Source organism: Sciurus vulgaris (genome assembly GCF_902686455.1).
Source record: "Sciurus vulgaris genome assembly, chromosome: 2".
In the NCBI taxonomy this organism is placed as follows: domain Eukaryota; kingdom Metazoa; phylum Chordata; class Mammalia; order Rodentia; family Sciuridae; genus Sciurus; species Sciurus vulgaris.
Window position 1 is genome coordinate 14,970,013 of NC_136462.1, and position 18,530 is coordinate 14,988,542.

The 18,530-nt window shown below is 47.3% G+C and overlaps 1 protein-coding gene across 10 annotated transcripts in view; it reads left to right on the plus strand.

The window, feature by feature from the left end:
* The window catches only part of TTC7B (tetratricopeptide repeat domain 7B), a 233,159-nt gene that overhangs the window by 66,096 nt on the left and 148,533 nt on the right, over nucleotides 1-18,530 (plus strand). For 5 of the 10 annotated variants that reach the window (XM_079129545.1, XM_079129548.1, XM_079129541.1 and 2 more), the window contains exons 5-6: nucleotides 10,236-10,357; nucleotides 10,963-10,986. In XM_079129545.1, coding sequence (XP_078985671.1) covers nucleotides 10,236-10,357; nucleotides 10,963-10,986 — 146 coding nt within the window. Of the gene's footprint in view, nucleotides 1-10,235; nucleotides 10,358-10,962; nucleotides 10,987-13,348; nucleotides 17,270-18,530 lie in introns of those variants that run through there. The other 5 variants (XM_079129543.1, XM_079129544.1, XM_079129547.1 and 2 more) reach the window with 2 other exon arrangements.

An 18,530-nucleotide genomic window follows, 5' to 3' on the forward strand; every position in this document is an offset into this window, starting at 1 on the left:
GCCTCCTGAGTTGCTGGGGTTACCGGTATGCACCACCATGCCTAGCTGTGTCCAAGTATTGGAAGCAGTGTTTTCTTAAAATTTGAATGAACTAGATCATCAATATGTTAATTCTTACCATATTTGTTCTGCATGGTTTCCCACTCAGTAAACTTCCAGTTTTAAATTGCTCATAAATTTTGAATATAGTTGAATCTGATTATCTTTTTTTTAAATTACATTTTATGTTATTATTTTTAAAGTGTGAATGTTGGGATAGCCCCCCTCAAGGATTTGAAAAAATTTTAACCATTTTCTATTTTGATTTTAAGTCCTAAATCTGTTTGGGATTTACTTTGGCATATGATATTAGAAATGACTCTAAATTATTTGCTCCCAAATTTTAATGCCACCTTAATATGATCGTCTCTTTCTTTTTCATATTTTGTACAAGCTTAGATACTGCAGTCATTTCTGACCTCTCTGTGTTGTCCTGCTAATCTCATTTAATGAACATCTTCTGAGGGTAGGTTCAGCACCTGAAGGATTAGTAATTACGTACTACTTTCAGTTTTCTTAGTTATTTTCTCTTTATACTTCTGGATGAATTTTAGAATACTTTGTTGTGTTCAAGAAAGATCCTGTTGGGATTTGGTTGAATCTTTGTTAATTCCGTACATTAATCGGAGTTATGTGTAGTCTCCTCTCACCTACAGCCCCCTTTCCGTTTCTTTCCATTTTGTCGAGGCTTTGTTTTACAGATGGCAGGAGGTCTGCTTTATTCCTAGAGCCTTCCTCTTTCCATTGCTGGGTGAGTAGGATTATTTTCAGTGTGTTCGCACAGACAAGAAACCTCCGTGGTCTTTTAATTCACTTACACAGTCTGCCTTCTGTGTTCTGGAGGCTGCTGGACTCCATGGCCCTGATGTGATAAGCCAGAGAGCATACCCAGAGGAACCTGCCACCCCAGTCGCAGGCCCCAGGCAGCGTGGGGATGAGGGCTTCGGTAAAGGGCGCCTGGGAACTCTGAAGCCTGAGAAGGGCCTCAGGTCAGCGTGGAAGTTCAGGGAAGCTCCCGGAAGAGGTGACACCTGAGCAGAATCTCAAAGGTGGACAAGGACAGTAATATGGGATTATTGGCTATGCTACTGAAGCCTTCTGTAGAAATGAGTCGATTCTTTTCATTTTTCTGAGAATATGAGAGGGTGGCTGAGGAATGATTTTTGTTTTTGCTGTTTTCTTTCTTTCTAATATAATCGTACATCTCTCTCATGCCTTTTTGCCAGAATTTCTAAAGCAGTGTTAAGAGAGAAACGTGATGGAAAAAATCCTTATTTTTCTATCCGAAGGTGACTCCCTACTGTAACTCCACAGAGGCTGGTAATGCGTAAACACTTGCCAGGTTTCTCTCTGGAATTCAGAACACCCCGTGAGGCGTAGGTGCTATCCCCCAATCCCCGTGAGGACCGTGAAGATCGGTGGGATCGGGTGGCTGGACAGCTTGGCAAATGGCGAGGGGCCTCCAAGCAGACCTGGAGCCCCAGCTTGTTGGTCTGCGTCCTTGGCGCCCTCAGGCTTCCTCATTCCTGGCCTCTGGGCTTTGCCAAGGAGAGTGAGCCTGTTGAGGACACTTGTCGGCAGCCCTCTCGCAGCAAGTGTTTATCCATAGGACAAGTGTGGCTTAGCACTGCCTGGCCGTGCGCCTGTCCGGGACCCTGTGTTGCCGGCTCTGTGTGGGGAAGAGATTCAGTCCACGGTGCTGGGGCTTCAGGCTAGATGAACCTTGACTAAGCCGTTTCCTCTGTCCCCCTCTCGAGTGTCTTCCGTCCTGCCCATGCAAAACCTGATGCTCATCCTGGCAGCCCAGACCCCTTGATGTTCTGGACTTTGCTCTGTGAGCAAACAGAAGACTGATGGGGCAGAGGGGAAGGAGCTGGGCTGTGGGGTCAGGGGGATATGGGACTCAGCAGCAGCTCCAGCACTTGCTACCCATGGGCTTTGGACAGCTCTGTAGACAAGGGGCTCCGTTTCTCCTTCAGAAGGGTAGATGGTGGTATGTGTTCAGTGGATTCTGCGGGGTACTAACAAGATAGCTGTGTGTTCTCATAGTGCCTAATACCCAGTGGGTTACTCTCCTGTTACTTTTTCCCTAAATTTATGGTTAGCCTTGAAAATTCATTGATTCATTCATTTACTACATTTATCAAATACTCACCCTGCATCAGACACTGTGGTGGACACTGGGTGTATATTTAGTAAACTAAATAGATGTCACCCCTGACTGTGGGGTTTATAGCATGGTGAAGGGAGAGAGCCAGTGATCTGGTAAAACAGAACAGAACAAAGCTTGGAAGAGTACAGTGAAGGAACAGGACAGGATGTCGTGGGATGTCGTGCACAATAGGGGCAGGCCTATCTCACGCTGGTGGGCTAGGAAAGGCCTGTCTGAGGAAGAGTCAAGCCAACACCTGAGAGGTAAGAAAGAGCATAAGAATAGCATGATTCAGATGGCGTCACAAAAGTTATTCAGGCTGCTCATGAACACAGAGGAGAAGTAGAAGAGTAAGACAAGCCTCCTTTAGGAGGCCATTGCGGAAATCCAGCATGGCGCAGTGGTAGGTTATATGGGGTAATGGTGGTAGAAGTGGGCAGACAGACACATTTGGGAAGTAACCAGGAGGGACGTGGTAAAGGTGAGATGCGAAGGAGAGTGGGCGTGAAGGCTGGCTGCTCAGCGTCCCGCCTGGCAGCGGGTTGGATGGCAGTTCCTTTATTAAGATGGGAAGGCAGTAGAACCTAAGCTCCTGAGGTCTTCGGCATGCTCAAAGGTTTCCTGGGGGTGGCGTTTGGTGGCTTTTGGCCCAGGAGGGAGATAACTGATGGGAGGCCTTTGAAGGTGAGTCCCATCCCTGAGGTGCAGGTGTGCAGGCCCAGCCTGAGACCGAGGCTGGACCAGAAGAACCAACCCTCCCTCCACACAGACACAGAACAAAAACAGTGCCAAGCAGTAACCACCGCAGAGTGCTTCTGAGGAAGGGGTGTGGGCCTGGAGAGACGCCTCTGTGGCACACACATGGAAAACGACCGAAAGACCTGACAGGAAGGAAGAGTTTATTTTGTGGCTCATGATTTGGAGGTCTCAGTTCATAAAAGGCCAGCTCCATCCCTCAGGGCTGGAAGTGAGGCAGAACATCATGGTGGAAGTGTGTGGTAGAGGAAAGCAGCCAGGAACGTGCACCGGGAAGCAGAGAAGAGAGCTCTGGGTGACAAGGACTGAATATAGACCCCAGAGGCACGCCCCGGGGACCCACCTCCACCAGCCACACCCTACTTGCCTACAGTTACCACCTAGTTGATCCCTATCAGGGAATTTATGCAGTGATTTTGTTAAACCTGTTATAACCTCGTTATTTCATCTTTAAACTTTCTTGCATTGTCTCACAGGTGTGCTTTAGGGGCACACCTGATATCTCAACTGTAACTCCACACTCTACAGGAAGCACGAACTATTAGTTCATTGCTGGAGGCATATGAAGTCTGCAATGCAATGCAGGTAACTACAGAAACAGCAAGACAGCCTCAGCTCAATGCTGACTACGTGGACTCAATCCCCCACACTGATAGCCCGATGAAAGAAGCGTGCCTATTTTGGGATATACATATTATTTATCTGTTTTTTCTACATGCAGTGTCCAACATTAAATTTTTAAAAATTATAAGAAACACATGTGTGTGGTACACACACACACACACACACACACACACACACACACACAAACATACAAACATGCATAACACACAGTTATGGTTTGGATATGAGGTGTTCCCCAAAAACTCCTGTGTTAATGCAGTCATAGAGGTAAAATAATTAGATCATGAGAGCAGTAACCTCATCAGTCCATCCTAGTTTGTGTAGGTGGTAACTGTAGGCAGGTGGGGCATGGCTGGAGGAGGTGAGTCACTGGGGGCATGCCCTGAAGGGTTCTTCTTCCCTACGGACCCCTCCGAGCCACCTACTGCCTGGCCACCATGAGGGGAGCAGTGTGCTTCCTCCACACTCTTCTGCCATGGCCCAGAGCAATGGAGCTGGCCAGCCATGGTCTGAAGCTCTGAAACTGAGCCAAAATAAACATTTCTTCCTCTAAGTGGTTTTTTGTCATAGCAACAAAAATTTGACTAGCACACTGACACACATTCCCCAGGAATAAACAAATCACTATAAAGAGATAAAGTAATTAACAAAACCAAATTCAGAAGTGATCTAGCTGTTGAAACTATCAGATTGGGACTTAAAAAAACTGTGGTTGATACACTAAAGGATTTGAGGGAAAGGTACACAATATGTAACACATGGCAGTTTCACTGGAGAAATGGAAACCATGAAAAAATTCAGTTGAAATCTAAGAGATAATAAAACTTGATATAATAAATGAAAAACTTTTTCAATGGGCTTATTAAAAGACTGGACACAGTTTAGAAAAAACTTCTTGTGTTGGAGATAAGTTGAAATTATTCAAACAAACACAAAGATGAAAAAAGAAAATGGGGAAAATGGAAAAGATAATTTAGAATATTTGGATAAATATCATATATGTTTGTGGAATCCCAGAAGTAGAAGAGAGAGGAACTGGAGCTGAAGAAATATTTGAAGAGAAAATGAAAAAAAAAAGATTAAATTATTGAAACACAGCAAAACTACATACACAGAATCTCATAGAACCTAAGCAGGATAAACGCAAACATATCGTAGTCAAACTCTTGAAAGTGGAAGACAGAATCTCCAAGAGGCAACCAGTGGGGAGGGGGACCTTAAATACAAAGGAATGGAGTTAGAGGTTGAAACTGAGCATCAGGAACCCACAAGCCAGGGACGTTGGCATGATACCTTTTACGTTAATCAGGTTTCCATCACTGTATCAAAACAACTGAGAAGAACAACTTAAAAGGATGAACTATTTATTTTGGCTCATGGTTTCAGAGGTTTCAGTCTATGGTTGCTCAACCCAGCCGCTTTGGGCCTGCGGTGAGGCAGAACCTCATGGTGGAGAGCACAGGGAGCAAAAGCTGCCCATCTATTTGCAGCAGAGAGAGAAGGACCAGCGTCCTCATATCCCGATTTCCTTCTAGTATGTTCCACTTCCTAAAAGTTTCCACCAGCTTCAATAACGCCATCAGCTGGTCACCAAGCCTGAGTGCATAAGCCTTTGGGGGACACTTAAGATCCAAACTATAACACCTTTAAAGTACTAAAAAAAAAAAAAAAAAATTAAAATGTTTTTCTAAAATTAGACAAAATAAGTTATTAAATGTAAATGGCCTAAATATTCCATTAAAGGGATAGATTAAAAGGATAGATTTGGGTTGGGGTTGTATGTAGCTCAGTGGTAAAGCGCTTGCTTAGCATGCATGAGGCCCTGCGTTTGATCCTCAGCACCACGGAAAAACAAATAAATAAAATAAAGGCATTATGTCCATCCACAACTAAAATAAATACTTTTTAAAAAAAGGCATAGATTTTCAGATTGGACAGAAAAGCAGGATGTGACTATATACTATGTCCAAGAAAACCACTTTAAATATTGACATGTAAGAAGACAGATGATAAAAGTATATTGCATGCAAATAAAAATCAAGAGAAAGTTAAAATGTCTGTACTAAAATGTATACTTAGGAATAAGGACTATTATAGGAGACAAAGGGTGACATAACATAATGAAAAGGGCAAATTTGTCAACAGGACATTATAATTCTAATGTGTGTAGTTGATGGTAGAGCTTTGAAATACATAAAAAATGTATAGAAGAATTTGTAACACTAAATCCTTATATTAGAAAGGAAGAAAATGTTCAAATCAATGATCTAAGTTCAAACTACTCAAGAAAGTAGAAAAGAAGAATAAATTAAAACCAAAGCAAGCAGAAGAAGGAACTAAAAAAGATTAAGACTAGAAATCAGTGAAACAGAAAACAATAGAGAAAAATTAGTGAAACCTCAAACTGATTTTTTTGAAAAGATCAATAAAACTCACAAATCTCTAACAAGACTTGAATAAAAACAAAAGAAAGAAAACACAGATTACTAAGACCCAGAAATGATGAGCACTGCTACAGATCCTTACAGACATTGAAAGGCTATAGGGGGAAATTAGGAACAGTTTTAGACCAATAAATTTGATCACATATAGAAAAATAGGCAAATTTCCTGAACAATTCAAATTACCAAAACTCACCCAAGCAGGAATAGCTATTCTCTCGCTCTTTTTTTTTTTTTTTTTTTTTTTTTTTTTTTGCGGTGCTGGGGATTGAACCCAGGGCCTTGTGCTTGCAAGGCAAACACTCTACCAACTGAGCTATCTCCCCAGCCCAGCAGGAATAGCTATTCTGAACATCACTTTTATCCATTTTAAAAATTGAATTTGTAGTTTAAAAACCTTCTCATAAATAAAATTATTAGTCCACTTGATGAATTCCACTAGTGTTTAAGGAAGAAATGATACCAATAGCATGCAGATTTCCAGAAAATAGGAGGAAACACTTCCTCTAACTCATTTTATGAAAGTAGTATCTCTGAATATAGATGTGGGTACTTTCAACAAAACACGAGCAAATTGAACAATGTGATAGATACAAATGATGCTCTACTCTAGAATTTAGACTTTTAATTTTTCAGTGTTACAGTGTTCGGGAAGCAATACATGCTCATTAGAAACTGTGCTATGCATGTTGAATTTTGATCTTTCCTGGACTAGGAATAAGCAGCCTGACACTGTCCCCCTGTACAGGCAGCTGTGGTGAGTGGCAGCTCTGAGCTGGACACGCAGTCAGGAAGGAATCTGCCAGCTGTTTCTGACAGATATCCAATGAAGTGCATGAGTCTTTCACATTTTAGCATAAAACAGGCTGTGTTGGTTGGGTTTGCCCCACCGTAGGCTCTTGGTGCGCTGAGCATTTCTGAAGTGGACTAGGCTGTGTTAAGATGTTCGGTAGGTTACTTGTATCGAATACATTTCCAAACTATGATGTTTTTAACTTAGTATGCGTTTTATTGGAATTAAATAGAGGAGTATCAGTAAAAAGGGTTACACGCCATAATCAAGAGATATTTAGGCAGTAAAGGTGGTTTAACTTCCAATAGTTAATGTGATTCAGCATATCAACATGTAAAAAAAGAAGATAGTGGAATGAGACAGATATCATTACCCTGTGTACATGTACGAATGGTGTGAAACTACACCGCGTACAACCATAGAGGTGAAACGTTGTACCCCATTTGTGTATGATGAATCAAAATGCAGTCTGTAACAATAAAAGATAAAAAGAAAAAATATACATACAATAAAAAAGAAAGACGTCACATGACCAACTTAATAGATGCAGAAAAAGCATTTGATAAAATTTAACACCCTTTCATGATTAAAAAAAAAAAAAAGACACTCAACCAACTGGAAGTAGAAGGGAACGTCCCCATCCTGATGTGGGACATTTATTAAAAAGTCCACATCTAACAATGTATTTAGTGGTGAAAGACTGGTTGCTTTCCATGTATTCAGGAACAAGACAGGATTTCTGCTCTTGTCACTTGTACTAACTTCTGTACTAGGCTTTCTAACCAGAGCAGTTAGGCAAGAAAAAGAAAAAAAGGGTATCCTGACTGGAATGGAAGAAGTAAAATTCTATTCATAGATGACATGACTTTGATAGAAAATCCTAAGAAACTCACACACAAAAAGCTGAACTAACCAGCAAGTTCAGCAAGGTTAGGATTCAAGGTCAATATATTGAAATCACTTGTTTCTGTGCACTAGCAATGAATAATCCAAGAAGAAAATCAAGAAAATAATTCTACCTATAATAGCATCAAAATGATAAAATTCATGGGAATAAATTTAACAAAATGTACCTAAAAACTAGAAGACATTGTTTAAAGAAATTAAGGAAGACCTAGATAAATGTTTATGGATTTAAATATTTTATTTATTAAAAAAGTATCATTCAGGGCTGGGGCTGTGGCTTGGTAGTAGAACGCTTGCCTAGCATGTGTGAGGCACCGGGTTGGATTCTCAGCATCACATATAAATAAGTGAATAAAATAAAAGGTCTATCAACATCTAAAAAAAATTTTTTTTAAATGGTAGCACTCCCCAAACTGATCTACAAATTCAACCCAATCCCTCTCAAAATGTGAGCTGCCATTTTGCAAAAACTGACAAGCTGGTTCAAAATTTTGCGTGGATAATCAGGTGACCCAGAACAGCCAAAACAGTCTTGGAACAGAAGAATAAAGTTGAAGGACTTCTACTTTAAATACCACAGTTATCAAGACAGGGTACAGGGCTTGGGGAAGCTCAGTGGCAGAGTGCTTGCCAACACGAGCAAGACCCTGATTCAGTCCCAGAACTGCGAAACCGAAACAAAAAAACAAAAAATACCCCTACACAAGCAGTATTTTTGCAAAAGAAAACAACACCCCCACATATATATGGCCCACATGTTATTATGGTAATATAAAAATAGTAATATAACCAGTGTGAGAGCTGAAATATAAAACTAGTGGTAGGAGAAGGCAAAGTAGAAAATATGAACATATTGAATATATTAATTTCTCTACCAGTATCATGTGCAGATAGATACCGTATAAAGTTGAAATATGTAGGTAAAAACAGTGCTCTACTCTGTGTGCATGTATATATACACACATGTGTATGTTCTTGCACATAATAAACAGAATAACTTTACCAAGACTTTTAATGAACTATGTGAATAAAAATATTTTTCTGAAGTTGAGTGATTACTTTGGTTACACTTTAGTTTCTTCTTCCAAATTTAACTAAATTAAATATAATGCTTAAATTTAAAACTGGTATACATAACATAATCTCTTTTTTTAAAAAAATTTTGTTTTGAAATTTCAGTGTTGGACTTCCAAGTGACATAGCTTGGCTATTATCTGGAATTCAGAGAGAAGTTTTGGACTAGAGGTTAAATTTGGGAGTTGGCATCTTTTTCATGATTTTTGAAGCTGACTTTTAAAGCTCATAGGAATGAATGAGGTCATCCCAAGAGAGTTTTAAGAGAGAAAGAAAAGATGGCGCCCTGTGCATCTCCAGCACTTAGCGCATGCCTTGGGGAGGAGGCCCCTAGAGTGAAGTGGGGACTCAGGTCCCAGAAGGGAGGAACGCTGGAGAGCAGTGCTAAGCCAAGGGCCTGCTGGAGGAGCAGGGCCTTTGATGAGATGTCGGCTGTGGTGCAGCTGCGAGGGCTGCCCACCTGATTTCCTCCTCAGTGCCTATCCATGTGGGCCTTCCACTTTTCTTTCCCCAAAGCTCACAGGTTAGGGAACCCACAAATTGCTTCAACGCCATTTGGAGAAAAATTTCAAGACCTCTCGCATATTTGGGGTTTGGCTAACAACTGGGTCTTTTGAAGTCCTGCTGCCTCCCAGCAAATGAAAGCAGCATGTTTGCAGAATCCCTCTGTGGTTTTAATATGGCCACAAGTAGATTTTTCTTTGAGAAATGCTGGATTTGGCTAGTAAGTTATAAGATGGAAGCTGATATTTTGTCTACACTTCACTATGATTAGCTCAACTTGCGAGTCTTTGTGCTGGTTAGTTGGCAGTTTTTCTTTCAAGGCTAAAAATCACAACCTTTAACCCCATTAAGTAATGAAAAGAGGCCAAGTTTGAGGAGAGAGGGAGCTCAGGTTTTTTTCTTTGCTCTCCCCATGGGAATAGCTTGTCGCCGCCCAGCCCACGGCCGTAGTACTGCAGCCTGGCTTGGTTCCTTCTGCTTAGTTCCAGGCCAGGGCCAGTCCCAGCACCCCTCTGCCCTTGTGGAGCTCCTCGGGCTCATGCGGCGCTGGAGCTGCAGCCTGCTGGTGACCTTAGCCATTGGTGGATGATGACTTTGTGCCCTTTGCTGGGACCTGCCTCTGTGTCACTCAGCCTGCCTGTCAGCGTCCTGGCGTTCAGCAGTGTCCCACCTCTAGTGCTTCTCCTGGCACTGTCCACTCAGCAGCGCCCCTCCTTCCTCGGCTCTCGGGCCAGGAGGGCCATGTGCGCCTCTAGCTTGCCCACTGCTCCCCGTCCCGCAGAAGTCATGCTCTCTGCTCTCCTGGCGCTGGCACTGTGCACGGCGCCCTGTGCTGATCCTGTGGAAGGAGGTTGGGTCTCGAGCGGAAGCGTGCACTGGAGCCAGGGTTGCAGGACGCAGGTGTGGATGTGCATCTGATTAGCTTTCCCATTTTCTCCCCTTCTAGGTGATACTCACTAACATCCAAAACAGGAGTCCTAAGCCCGGCCCTGCTCCCCACGATCAAGAACTAGGTTTTTTCCTAGAAACAGGACTTCAGAGAGCCCATGTCCTCTATTTCAAAAATGGGTAAGCGTTCTTCATTTTTTCAATCCACTTCCTAAAGAAGGAAAGTAGAAAGACTTTTAATGCTGTCTCCAGTTTAGTTACTATAATGAAGCAATTTTAAATATGAACTATAATTGGAATATTTTTGAAAAAGAAAGAGCACTGGCTCTTGTCTCCTCTTCACCTGGCTCTCTTGCTTTCCCATGAGATTTGAAGGTGGGGAAAGGGAGGAAGGAGGGCACCTATTGACCGAGCCACAAGTTGGGAAAACCAAACCCAGGTAGGTGGGTCTCATGGGGCTGCGTTTTGGTGGCCTTCTTCCCTGTGAGAGGCACTGCACAGGCCTCCCCAGGTTGTCAAGGAAAACCTTAACACACTGGAAACCCAGGCACTTTCAATGACCTTTCAATGACCCATCAGTTCAGAGGGTTGGATTTGCCAAACCTAGCAGGCCTTGAGCAGGTGGGTGTGTCTGTACTGCTTTCGAAATGGGCGGATGAGCCTGAGTGGGCGGGAGCCCTCTAATGTGTTCCTGTGTTTCCCTGGTGTGTTGCTTTTGTTGTGAGACCCTGCTGTTTCTGTTCCACGTCTCTTCAGTTGTCCCTTGTTTTGACATTATGCTGCAGGATAGATGTGCATGGAGACCAACAGTAGGTATCTGTTCCTCTGCGGCTCCTCCAGCTTTGCATGGGAGTCTCCCTGGGGCTGGCCCCCTTCCTCTAGGAGCAGTAGTCCAATAGCGCTTTAATTAGCAGAGGGGATGCAAGTCCCAGCTTCTGGAAAAATGAACAGCAGAGCTGCTCTCTCTTCATTTTTAGAGCTTCAAACCTTGGGGTGTAGCTCGCAGCAGTAGGATTCCATCTGCCTGGCAGCCAGAGCTGCAAGCATCCATTTGCATCTGTTGAGAATAAATGCTTGTTTTCCAAATCCCATTTCACTGTCAGGGAGGAAAGGTCTGCTTTGCTCCAAAGGCTGTGGGCTCAGCTCAGCAAGGCCCACGGAAGGTTAGGATCAACACTCCAAGGTTTGCAGTGGCTTGGTGGCTTTGGCACGAAAATGCTCTCAAGTTTGATCTCGTCTGCTGCTGACTGAGATCTCTGAGGAATGGCGCATGTCCTCTAGACTGAGATTCTGTTGTCTTTGTTGTTGTAAATAGAGGGGGAGGGGAGGGAACATGGAATGTCTTTCTAATGATCTGTTTCTTCTCCCATTTCACAAAAAAATGGTGCTGGTCACAGAGGAACCCTCAACCCTGCTCCCCTCTAGCCTGTGTGGGTGTGTTGATATGGAAACCCACAGACAGGAATCAATTTCTTGGGGCCTCCCAGTGGGGCTGAACCAACACCTTCTATTGAAAACGCTTTCTGTGAGATTGCGCACGTTGGGCCAGATAAGTTTCTTTTATCTTTGAAGCCTGTTCTTTGGGGAGGAAGAAGCAGGACTGTTGGGTTCTGACCTCAGCCCCTAAAAGGCTGGCTGCCCTCTGGAATCCAACTAAAATACAATCATGAGAGGTTTGCACTTGTGGATGGATTTTATGCTGTGGGTTGCTTCCTGACTTACTTCTCATTTTATTTAACTTTACCCGAGTTCATTGGTGTGGCCATGGGGGCCTGCTCACTTTGTCAGTCTTCTCTTCGTCATCCTCTTGCTCTTCTCACAGGGCTCTAAGGACCAGGGACTCTCCAAGGTCCCTGCCAGCTGCAGGGTTCTGGAGGCTGGGGTGGGCAGCCCTAGTGGGAGATTACTCGTGGGTGAGTGAAGGTGGGGCTGGTGCTGAGACCACAAAATTTGGACCGAAGTCCAACAGTGCATTAATTAGCAGTGGGGAGGGTTTGGACCTGCCAAGGCCCGTCATCTGCCTGACTCACATCATTGGGTTATTTAAGGCCCAAGGGCCACACAGGGAGGTCATTGGTCAGTGGATGCCACAGGAGAACAGAGGGAGCTGCTGTCCCTCAGCCCAGGGCTTCCCACCCTTCCATCTTCTGATGTATTTGCTCCTTATTATCTCAGTCTGGTTTTGTTTTTCTGGGCCTTTCCTCTATGTGCCTGCAAGGATGGAGGACCGGACTGACTTTCAGTGGTAGGAAAATGTGGGATAGAAGGCCTGCAGTAAGAGGTGGGAAAAGGAAAACTTCATCTTATTTCTTCAGCAGTATCATTAAACACATGCTCGGCTTCTGGGCTGTCTTTCCCAAGGTCTTGTTGGGCTGTGCAGTGAATCTTACTCTTCTGACTCTCCCATCTTTTCCTGGAGTGACCTTGGACATCCTGAAAACCCCACACCAGGACAGTTCCTGGGCCCTCCTGCACCTCTGATCTCAGGCTGCTCTTACGTCTGCAGGTCTTTCCGCTCTGTCCTCACTGTCCCCGCCGTGGCTCCGGCTCTCTGCCCTCCACTACACCCTGTGAACCTGGAGATTTCACAGGAGTCCAGACTCAGGTGTGTGATTGGCGGCAGGTCACACAGTGCCCTGGGTCCAGGTTTCTGACCTTGGTCCTTTCACTGCTGTGCTCCGAGGGGAGGTGTGAAGAGCTCTTGACCTCCAGGTCTGGACCCTGCAGCAGCCTTTGCCAGGGCGGTTTCTGCTCAGGCTTTTCCTTGAGTCTCACCTGCAGCATGTCACAGCACGTTTCTTTATCCCCACCCCCCTGTCCTCCCTCTCCCTCTCTTCCCTCCCACACTCCTCCCTGGCTGCCATCTAGGCCTGTACCAAGCTTGGCCTCTGGCCCCAAGAGCCCCTGGGATGGTCCAGTTTGGAATGCACCCACCTCTACTGCGCATCTCTCTCTCTTATCCCTCTGGGTGGCAGCAAAAGCCTGTCAAGATGAAAACAATCTTGTCGAGTCTCCACAGAGGAGGAACCAGGGAGCTCTGGCCCGGCCCGGGCCAGGACCCTGCTTCCGAGGGTTCTCTGAATTTCCTCACCCCAGCAGGCTTTTGTGTGCTCAGGCCAGACCTGGACTTGGAACAACCTGTTTGCTTGCTGGGCCTCAATTTTCTTATCTGTGAAATGGGGCTAATGCCACCGCCCTACAGCGCTATGGTGAGGAGCAAGTAAGCAAAGGCTAGTGGAGCACGCAGTGAAGCGGGGCAAACAGCAGACGGCAAACTGTGACTTCCAGTGCTGGTGGTGTCCTGCCAGTTTCTCAGCTGAAAATGGGCTCGGAGAAAAGTCAGATTCCAGCTGAAGTGGAAGGTCACAAGGGCAGGTGTCACGCACTTGATTGTTGGGCCTCCCACTGCCAGGGCTTGGAGGCCAGGTGCTTATCTGCAGTAATAGCTGGTGGGACATGTGGGACAGTTAGCTTGGTCAATGCCTGGTCACCAGTGACCTGGAAGCTTCTGAGGAAGTTGGCAGGCCTATGGGTCCATCTGCGGCAGGACTGGGGTCCTCAGTGGGCAGCTCACCAGTGGCTGGGTGTTGGCCTCACCCCTGTTCCCTTCAGCCTCCCAGGGAGAAGAAAAGTGACTCCCCACTTGACCTGCTGGGGAGGCTTGGTCTTGGGGTGTCACTCATTTGCTGCATTTGTCTTAGGAATATTTAAGGGCATCTCGGGTAACATGCCTTCTTGTCAGCCATGTGCCATGTACTGGGTGAGCAGAACAGTGCACTGCATGTCCCCTGCCCAGGGAGGGTGGGCATGCATCGAAGCAAGGAGGAGATGTGCCCATTGCTTGCTAGGGCATAGCACAGAGTTCTGACTCCGAGAGGGCAGTGAGTCGGGTAGGATGGGTCAGATTGGAGGTTCCCTGAGGGGCTTGTGGCCGAGCCAAGGGATGGAGTGTGAGGAAGGGCTTTGGGTTCTGTTCTTAAGATCAGACACAGACCACCGACCCCTCTGTGCATTGGCTGTCAAAAGTTTTTAATCTTCCCAAATAATCTTGTTAACCTTTGTCACCATTCACTCTGCTTAATGCAACCAAGGCTTGGCAGAAAGATGGGCCACAAGCGAGTGTCTTGCAGGCTGCTGAGGAGGTGTGCTTCTGGGGTCCATCATCTCAGACTGATGTGGCAGATGTGGCAGGCAGGCTCCCACAGTCCGGAGTGTGACTGTGGAGACCTTCACGGGGAGGGTGCGGCCAGGAAGCGAGGCTCAGAGCAGCATGTCTCCAGGCACCCGTGCTTCGCCTTCTGGGGCCAGGCCATTCCCCCTCTTGCAGCAGTAAGGCGCGCTAACTTCTTCAGCCGCGTGTGACTTTCAACATTCTGAGTCCAGTGCAGAGAAGGTGGGCAGTTTACACGCAGCAGGTGTTGAACTTGACAGTGTTCAGGAGAGACAGATGGAAAAGGAATGGGCTCTGCCCCCTGGGAACAGCAGAAGAGGGGAGAATCGTGAGCCTGCGTGACTTCAAAGGAAAGAGCTCCTCTGAGTGGGAGGTCCCTGCTGGCTTGTCCAGGCCTTCAGCAGGGCCCCCGTCCTGCCCCGGGAGGGTGGATCATGTGCCACTAGCATAGGCCCCAGTTTAGGTATTCGGGATACAGTGGAGAAGAGGAAAGCAAAGTCCCTGCCCTGGAGTTCAAGGAATAAAGAATTGCAGAGAATAAGAATCAAAGCAAGCAGTGTTAGGGGTTTGTTCATGTCGTGACAGGGAAAGTCCAGGTTGCCACAGAAGCAAACAGGAGGGCTGCCAAGCTGGAAATGCCCTCGTGGTTTGGGAAAGGGAATCAAGATTTGGAGAAATAGGCTTGAAATGGTGTAGGCGCAGATAGACTCCGGAAGCGGGGCATTCTGAGTGGTGGGAGGAGGGGGCTAGCACTGCACTGGAACTCGTGTGTATCCTGCAGGGTGTCCGGGGACGAGACTGGCTGGAGGGAGTACACATAGGAATGCGGGGATCTTGATGTGAACCTCTCGGCACAGGACTGGCCTGTGCGGGGTTTGGGTATCATTCAGTGAGTATTCGTTGGGTTCTGCTGTGTGCTAGGTGCTACGCTCAGTCCCAGCACACGCTGGTGAATGTGAGAGTCGCGGCTCAGGGCTGGTACTTGTCTAGTGAGGCAAGCAAACCCAGGTGTGGGATTATAATAGTGCTGAGAAATGAGTCAGTGCAGTGAAAGCAAATGGCTGGGGACTTCTGCTCAGGCAGCACGGCCAGACCAGGGGACACTGAGATGAGGCCAAGAACTGAGAAACAAGGGGCTGCCCAGGCCACGGGCCATGGAGTAGTATTCCAAGAAGAGGGCCCAGAAGCTGCTCAGGTCCTGAGCCAGGAAAGAACTTTCAAGAAGCTGAATGGAAGCTGAGCACAGGGGCACACACTGTGATCCCAGCTCTCAGGAGGCTGAGGCAGGAGGATCACAAATTTAAGGCCAGCCTGGGCGACTTAGCAAGACCCTGCCTCAAAATAAAATAAAAAGGGCCAAGGTCGTAGCTCAGTGGCGATCATTTGGCTAGCATGTACAGGGGCCTGGGATCAGTCCCTGGTACTGCAAAAAAGAAAAGACAAAAGAAGGAATGGGAAAAGCAGTCCAGCAGTGAAGCATAACCCGAAGGGGGAGACTCAAACGCTCGTCTCACTGACCCTGAAAGGCCAGGCAGCATACAGTCGGAGCAAGGCAATTGTCCAAAGAAAAACCCCCAAGTCTAGCACAAAGGGGAGGTGATAACCGGTGTGCAAGACCTTGCTGCCCAGCGCAGAGGTGGCCCCTGTAGTGGAGGCCGGGTACAGCAGGTAGACTGACGTATGTGCTAGAACTCAGAGCAGGAGGAGCGGCTGGTGGCGGCTATGCAGCAGAGGTGAGGGGAAGGGAGACACCACAGCAGTTTTAGTTAAAGCCATTGGTTAGATGGGACGGGGCAAGGAGAGACTCAGATTTGGAAAATGGGAAGTCAGACATTTGCCTTTGGACAGGTTATGGAGATGCCTGTGCGACATCTGAGTGGAAGTGTCTGCTGGGGTATGCAGGAGCAAAGGCCTGGGGACCAGGTGAGCTCAGTGAGGGTAGAGGGCAGCGGGTAGAGACAGAAGAGAATCCCAGGGCTGGCCAGGGTTGGCCTGGAGACCTGCAGGAGCTGGACTTTGGAGGGGCGGAGAGCCAGGTGGGGCACAAGCTGAGAAGGACGCGGTCACTGTGCAGAATGTGGCGGAGGCGCTAGCACAGAAGCCCCGAGTATGGACACGGGCATGGAGAACTCACGTTGCTGTGACCGAGGAGAAGGCCCGAGGAGCAGGTCAGGCGTGGCAGCAGCACGTGGCGGCCGCTCTCCCTACGTGCACTTCCCTCCCGTTTCCTTTTCCAAGGTGGAGCCATGGGAGGTTGGATGCCAGGCTGAGGGGGAGGCTCCCTTTCCAGGTGCAAAGAAGCGGTTAGGTCACGAGGCGGGGAGTGGGAAGGCCGAGGGCAGAGCGGCTCGTTTGGCAAGAATGTAGGGCCACTGGGCTCAGGTCCCCTGTTGCAGGGGACTTGGCTCCTTTTGCGTGGCGTCATGACCACGGGCTGCATTCTGACCCCCGAGGAACCAGGTGGGAGAGTGGAAGATGGGAGGAGAGGAGGAGTGTGTGGGAGGGGCTGCAGAAGGGGCTTTTGTGGAGCGGGGTAGGGAGGCCTCCCGCCGCCTGCCAGCCAGGGCCACCTGGGGACGCCTGCGTCACTCAGGCACTTGCGGGTCTGCCAGACGTGACTAGCCTTGCTCACTGTTCAGCACGTCACGTGAGTCATTTGCTACAAGGGGGACTTTTCATAATAGTGGAACTGACAGTGGGTAACGATTCTGAAGACCATGGGGCCTTTGTTTAGAGAGCATTTATTTATTTCAGTCTCTGCTCTTTATGGATGGGATCCAGAAAAGTCGCCTTGAGCAGCCAGCCCGTGAACATCCACTGAGACCCTCACTCATGACCAGGCCCAGCCACTGCCTTTGTGGAGCTTATTCAGGCTCAACACTCAGTGGCTGCAGAGCCACCGTAATGAGTGCACCCAACGGGTACCCTCCTCATGCAAATGGAGTCAGAGTAGTGCAGCTTGAAGGCTTCGGTTACACTAGGAAATAAGGGCTTTTTAAAGGTGGTCTAGGTGCAGTTGTTCTTGTCATAAAAAGTGTCAGTTAATCCATTTTGTTTAAATGCAGGCTGTCTGGCTCCCCGCTCCAGCCACCATGAAGGCGAGGAAACAAAGGAACCCTTATCACTTTGCTCTGTGATGAACTGTGGGGGACAGGCCCCACTGCTTTCAGGACTTCATGAGCAGGAGAATTCGCGCTTCTGGAGAGGCCTGTCGGCGTTCACCCAGCTGGGTGCAGCCCTGCTGGCCTGTCTGACTTCAAGATGGGGGAGGGATTTTAGGCTCCACAGGGCGGAAGAGCGTAGAGAACTAACTGGCAATGTAATTGCATCTCATTAAGGCCCTTCCGCACGTGGTTTTGCCCAGCTGTCTGCTGCCGCTGCGAAGGCAGGCTGTAATTCCTTCACCCGCCATTGGGAAACTAGAATTTCCTTCTAGACCAACTGGCGGACGGTAGCGCTTTTCGGTTTTGATGAGGTTTGCGGAGAGGGAGAGGTGCTTTACTTGTTTGCATATTCATTCACTTATTTATTTGTCAAATATTTATGTGGTAGGAACTAGGATGGGGCTGGTCAGTGATCCCTGTGGAATTTTCAGTCCAGCAGGAATTTAATCATAAATGGTCTAGGCCTTTCTGGAACGGGGAAAGGGACAATGCTGTTTTTTTTCCCTACCTTACCTTTTCACTTTGCAGCTTCTCCTGTAAAAAAGGTGGCTATACGATATAGCGCCTAGAAGCAGAGCTAGCTCGTCTTTAGCATTTTCTAATACCTCTTGTTATAACTGGGCGTGGTTCCCCTGGGAGCGCAGGTGTGGGGTGCTGTTGCATGGCGGTGTGTGAGGGCCAGCTCTAGTGCGTGCTTGGGCTGGGAGTGGCACGAAGAACAGGCTGCGGGAGCAGCTGTGTGGTCTGAGGATGCTGCCACTGCGCGTGGCTCCAGATGATGCCTTGTGACTTCCGCTCGTCCTGTGGTGACTTACCAGCTCCTCTCCTGTGCCAGGCATTCTTCCGGTGCTGGGACAAGATGGTAAACAGCCGTACGTAGCCCTTGCCCGCAGAGAGGAGTCAGATCCCAGTCCTCGACGAGGAAGCACGTCCTAAGAGGGTCGCAGTGCTGAGGGGGAAAGGTGCCATTTCCGAGAGTCCATTTTTAAATAAGTTGAATAGATTTGGTGGTTATTGG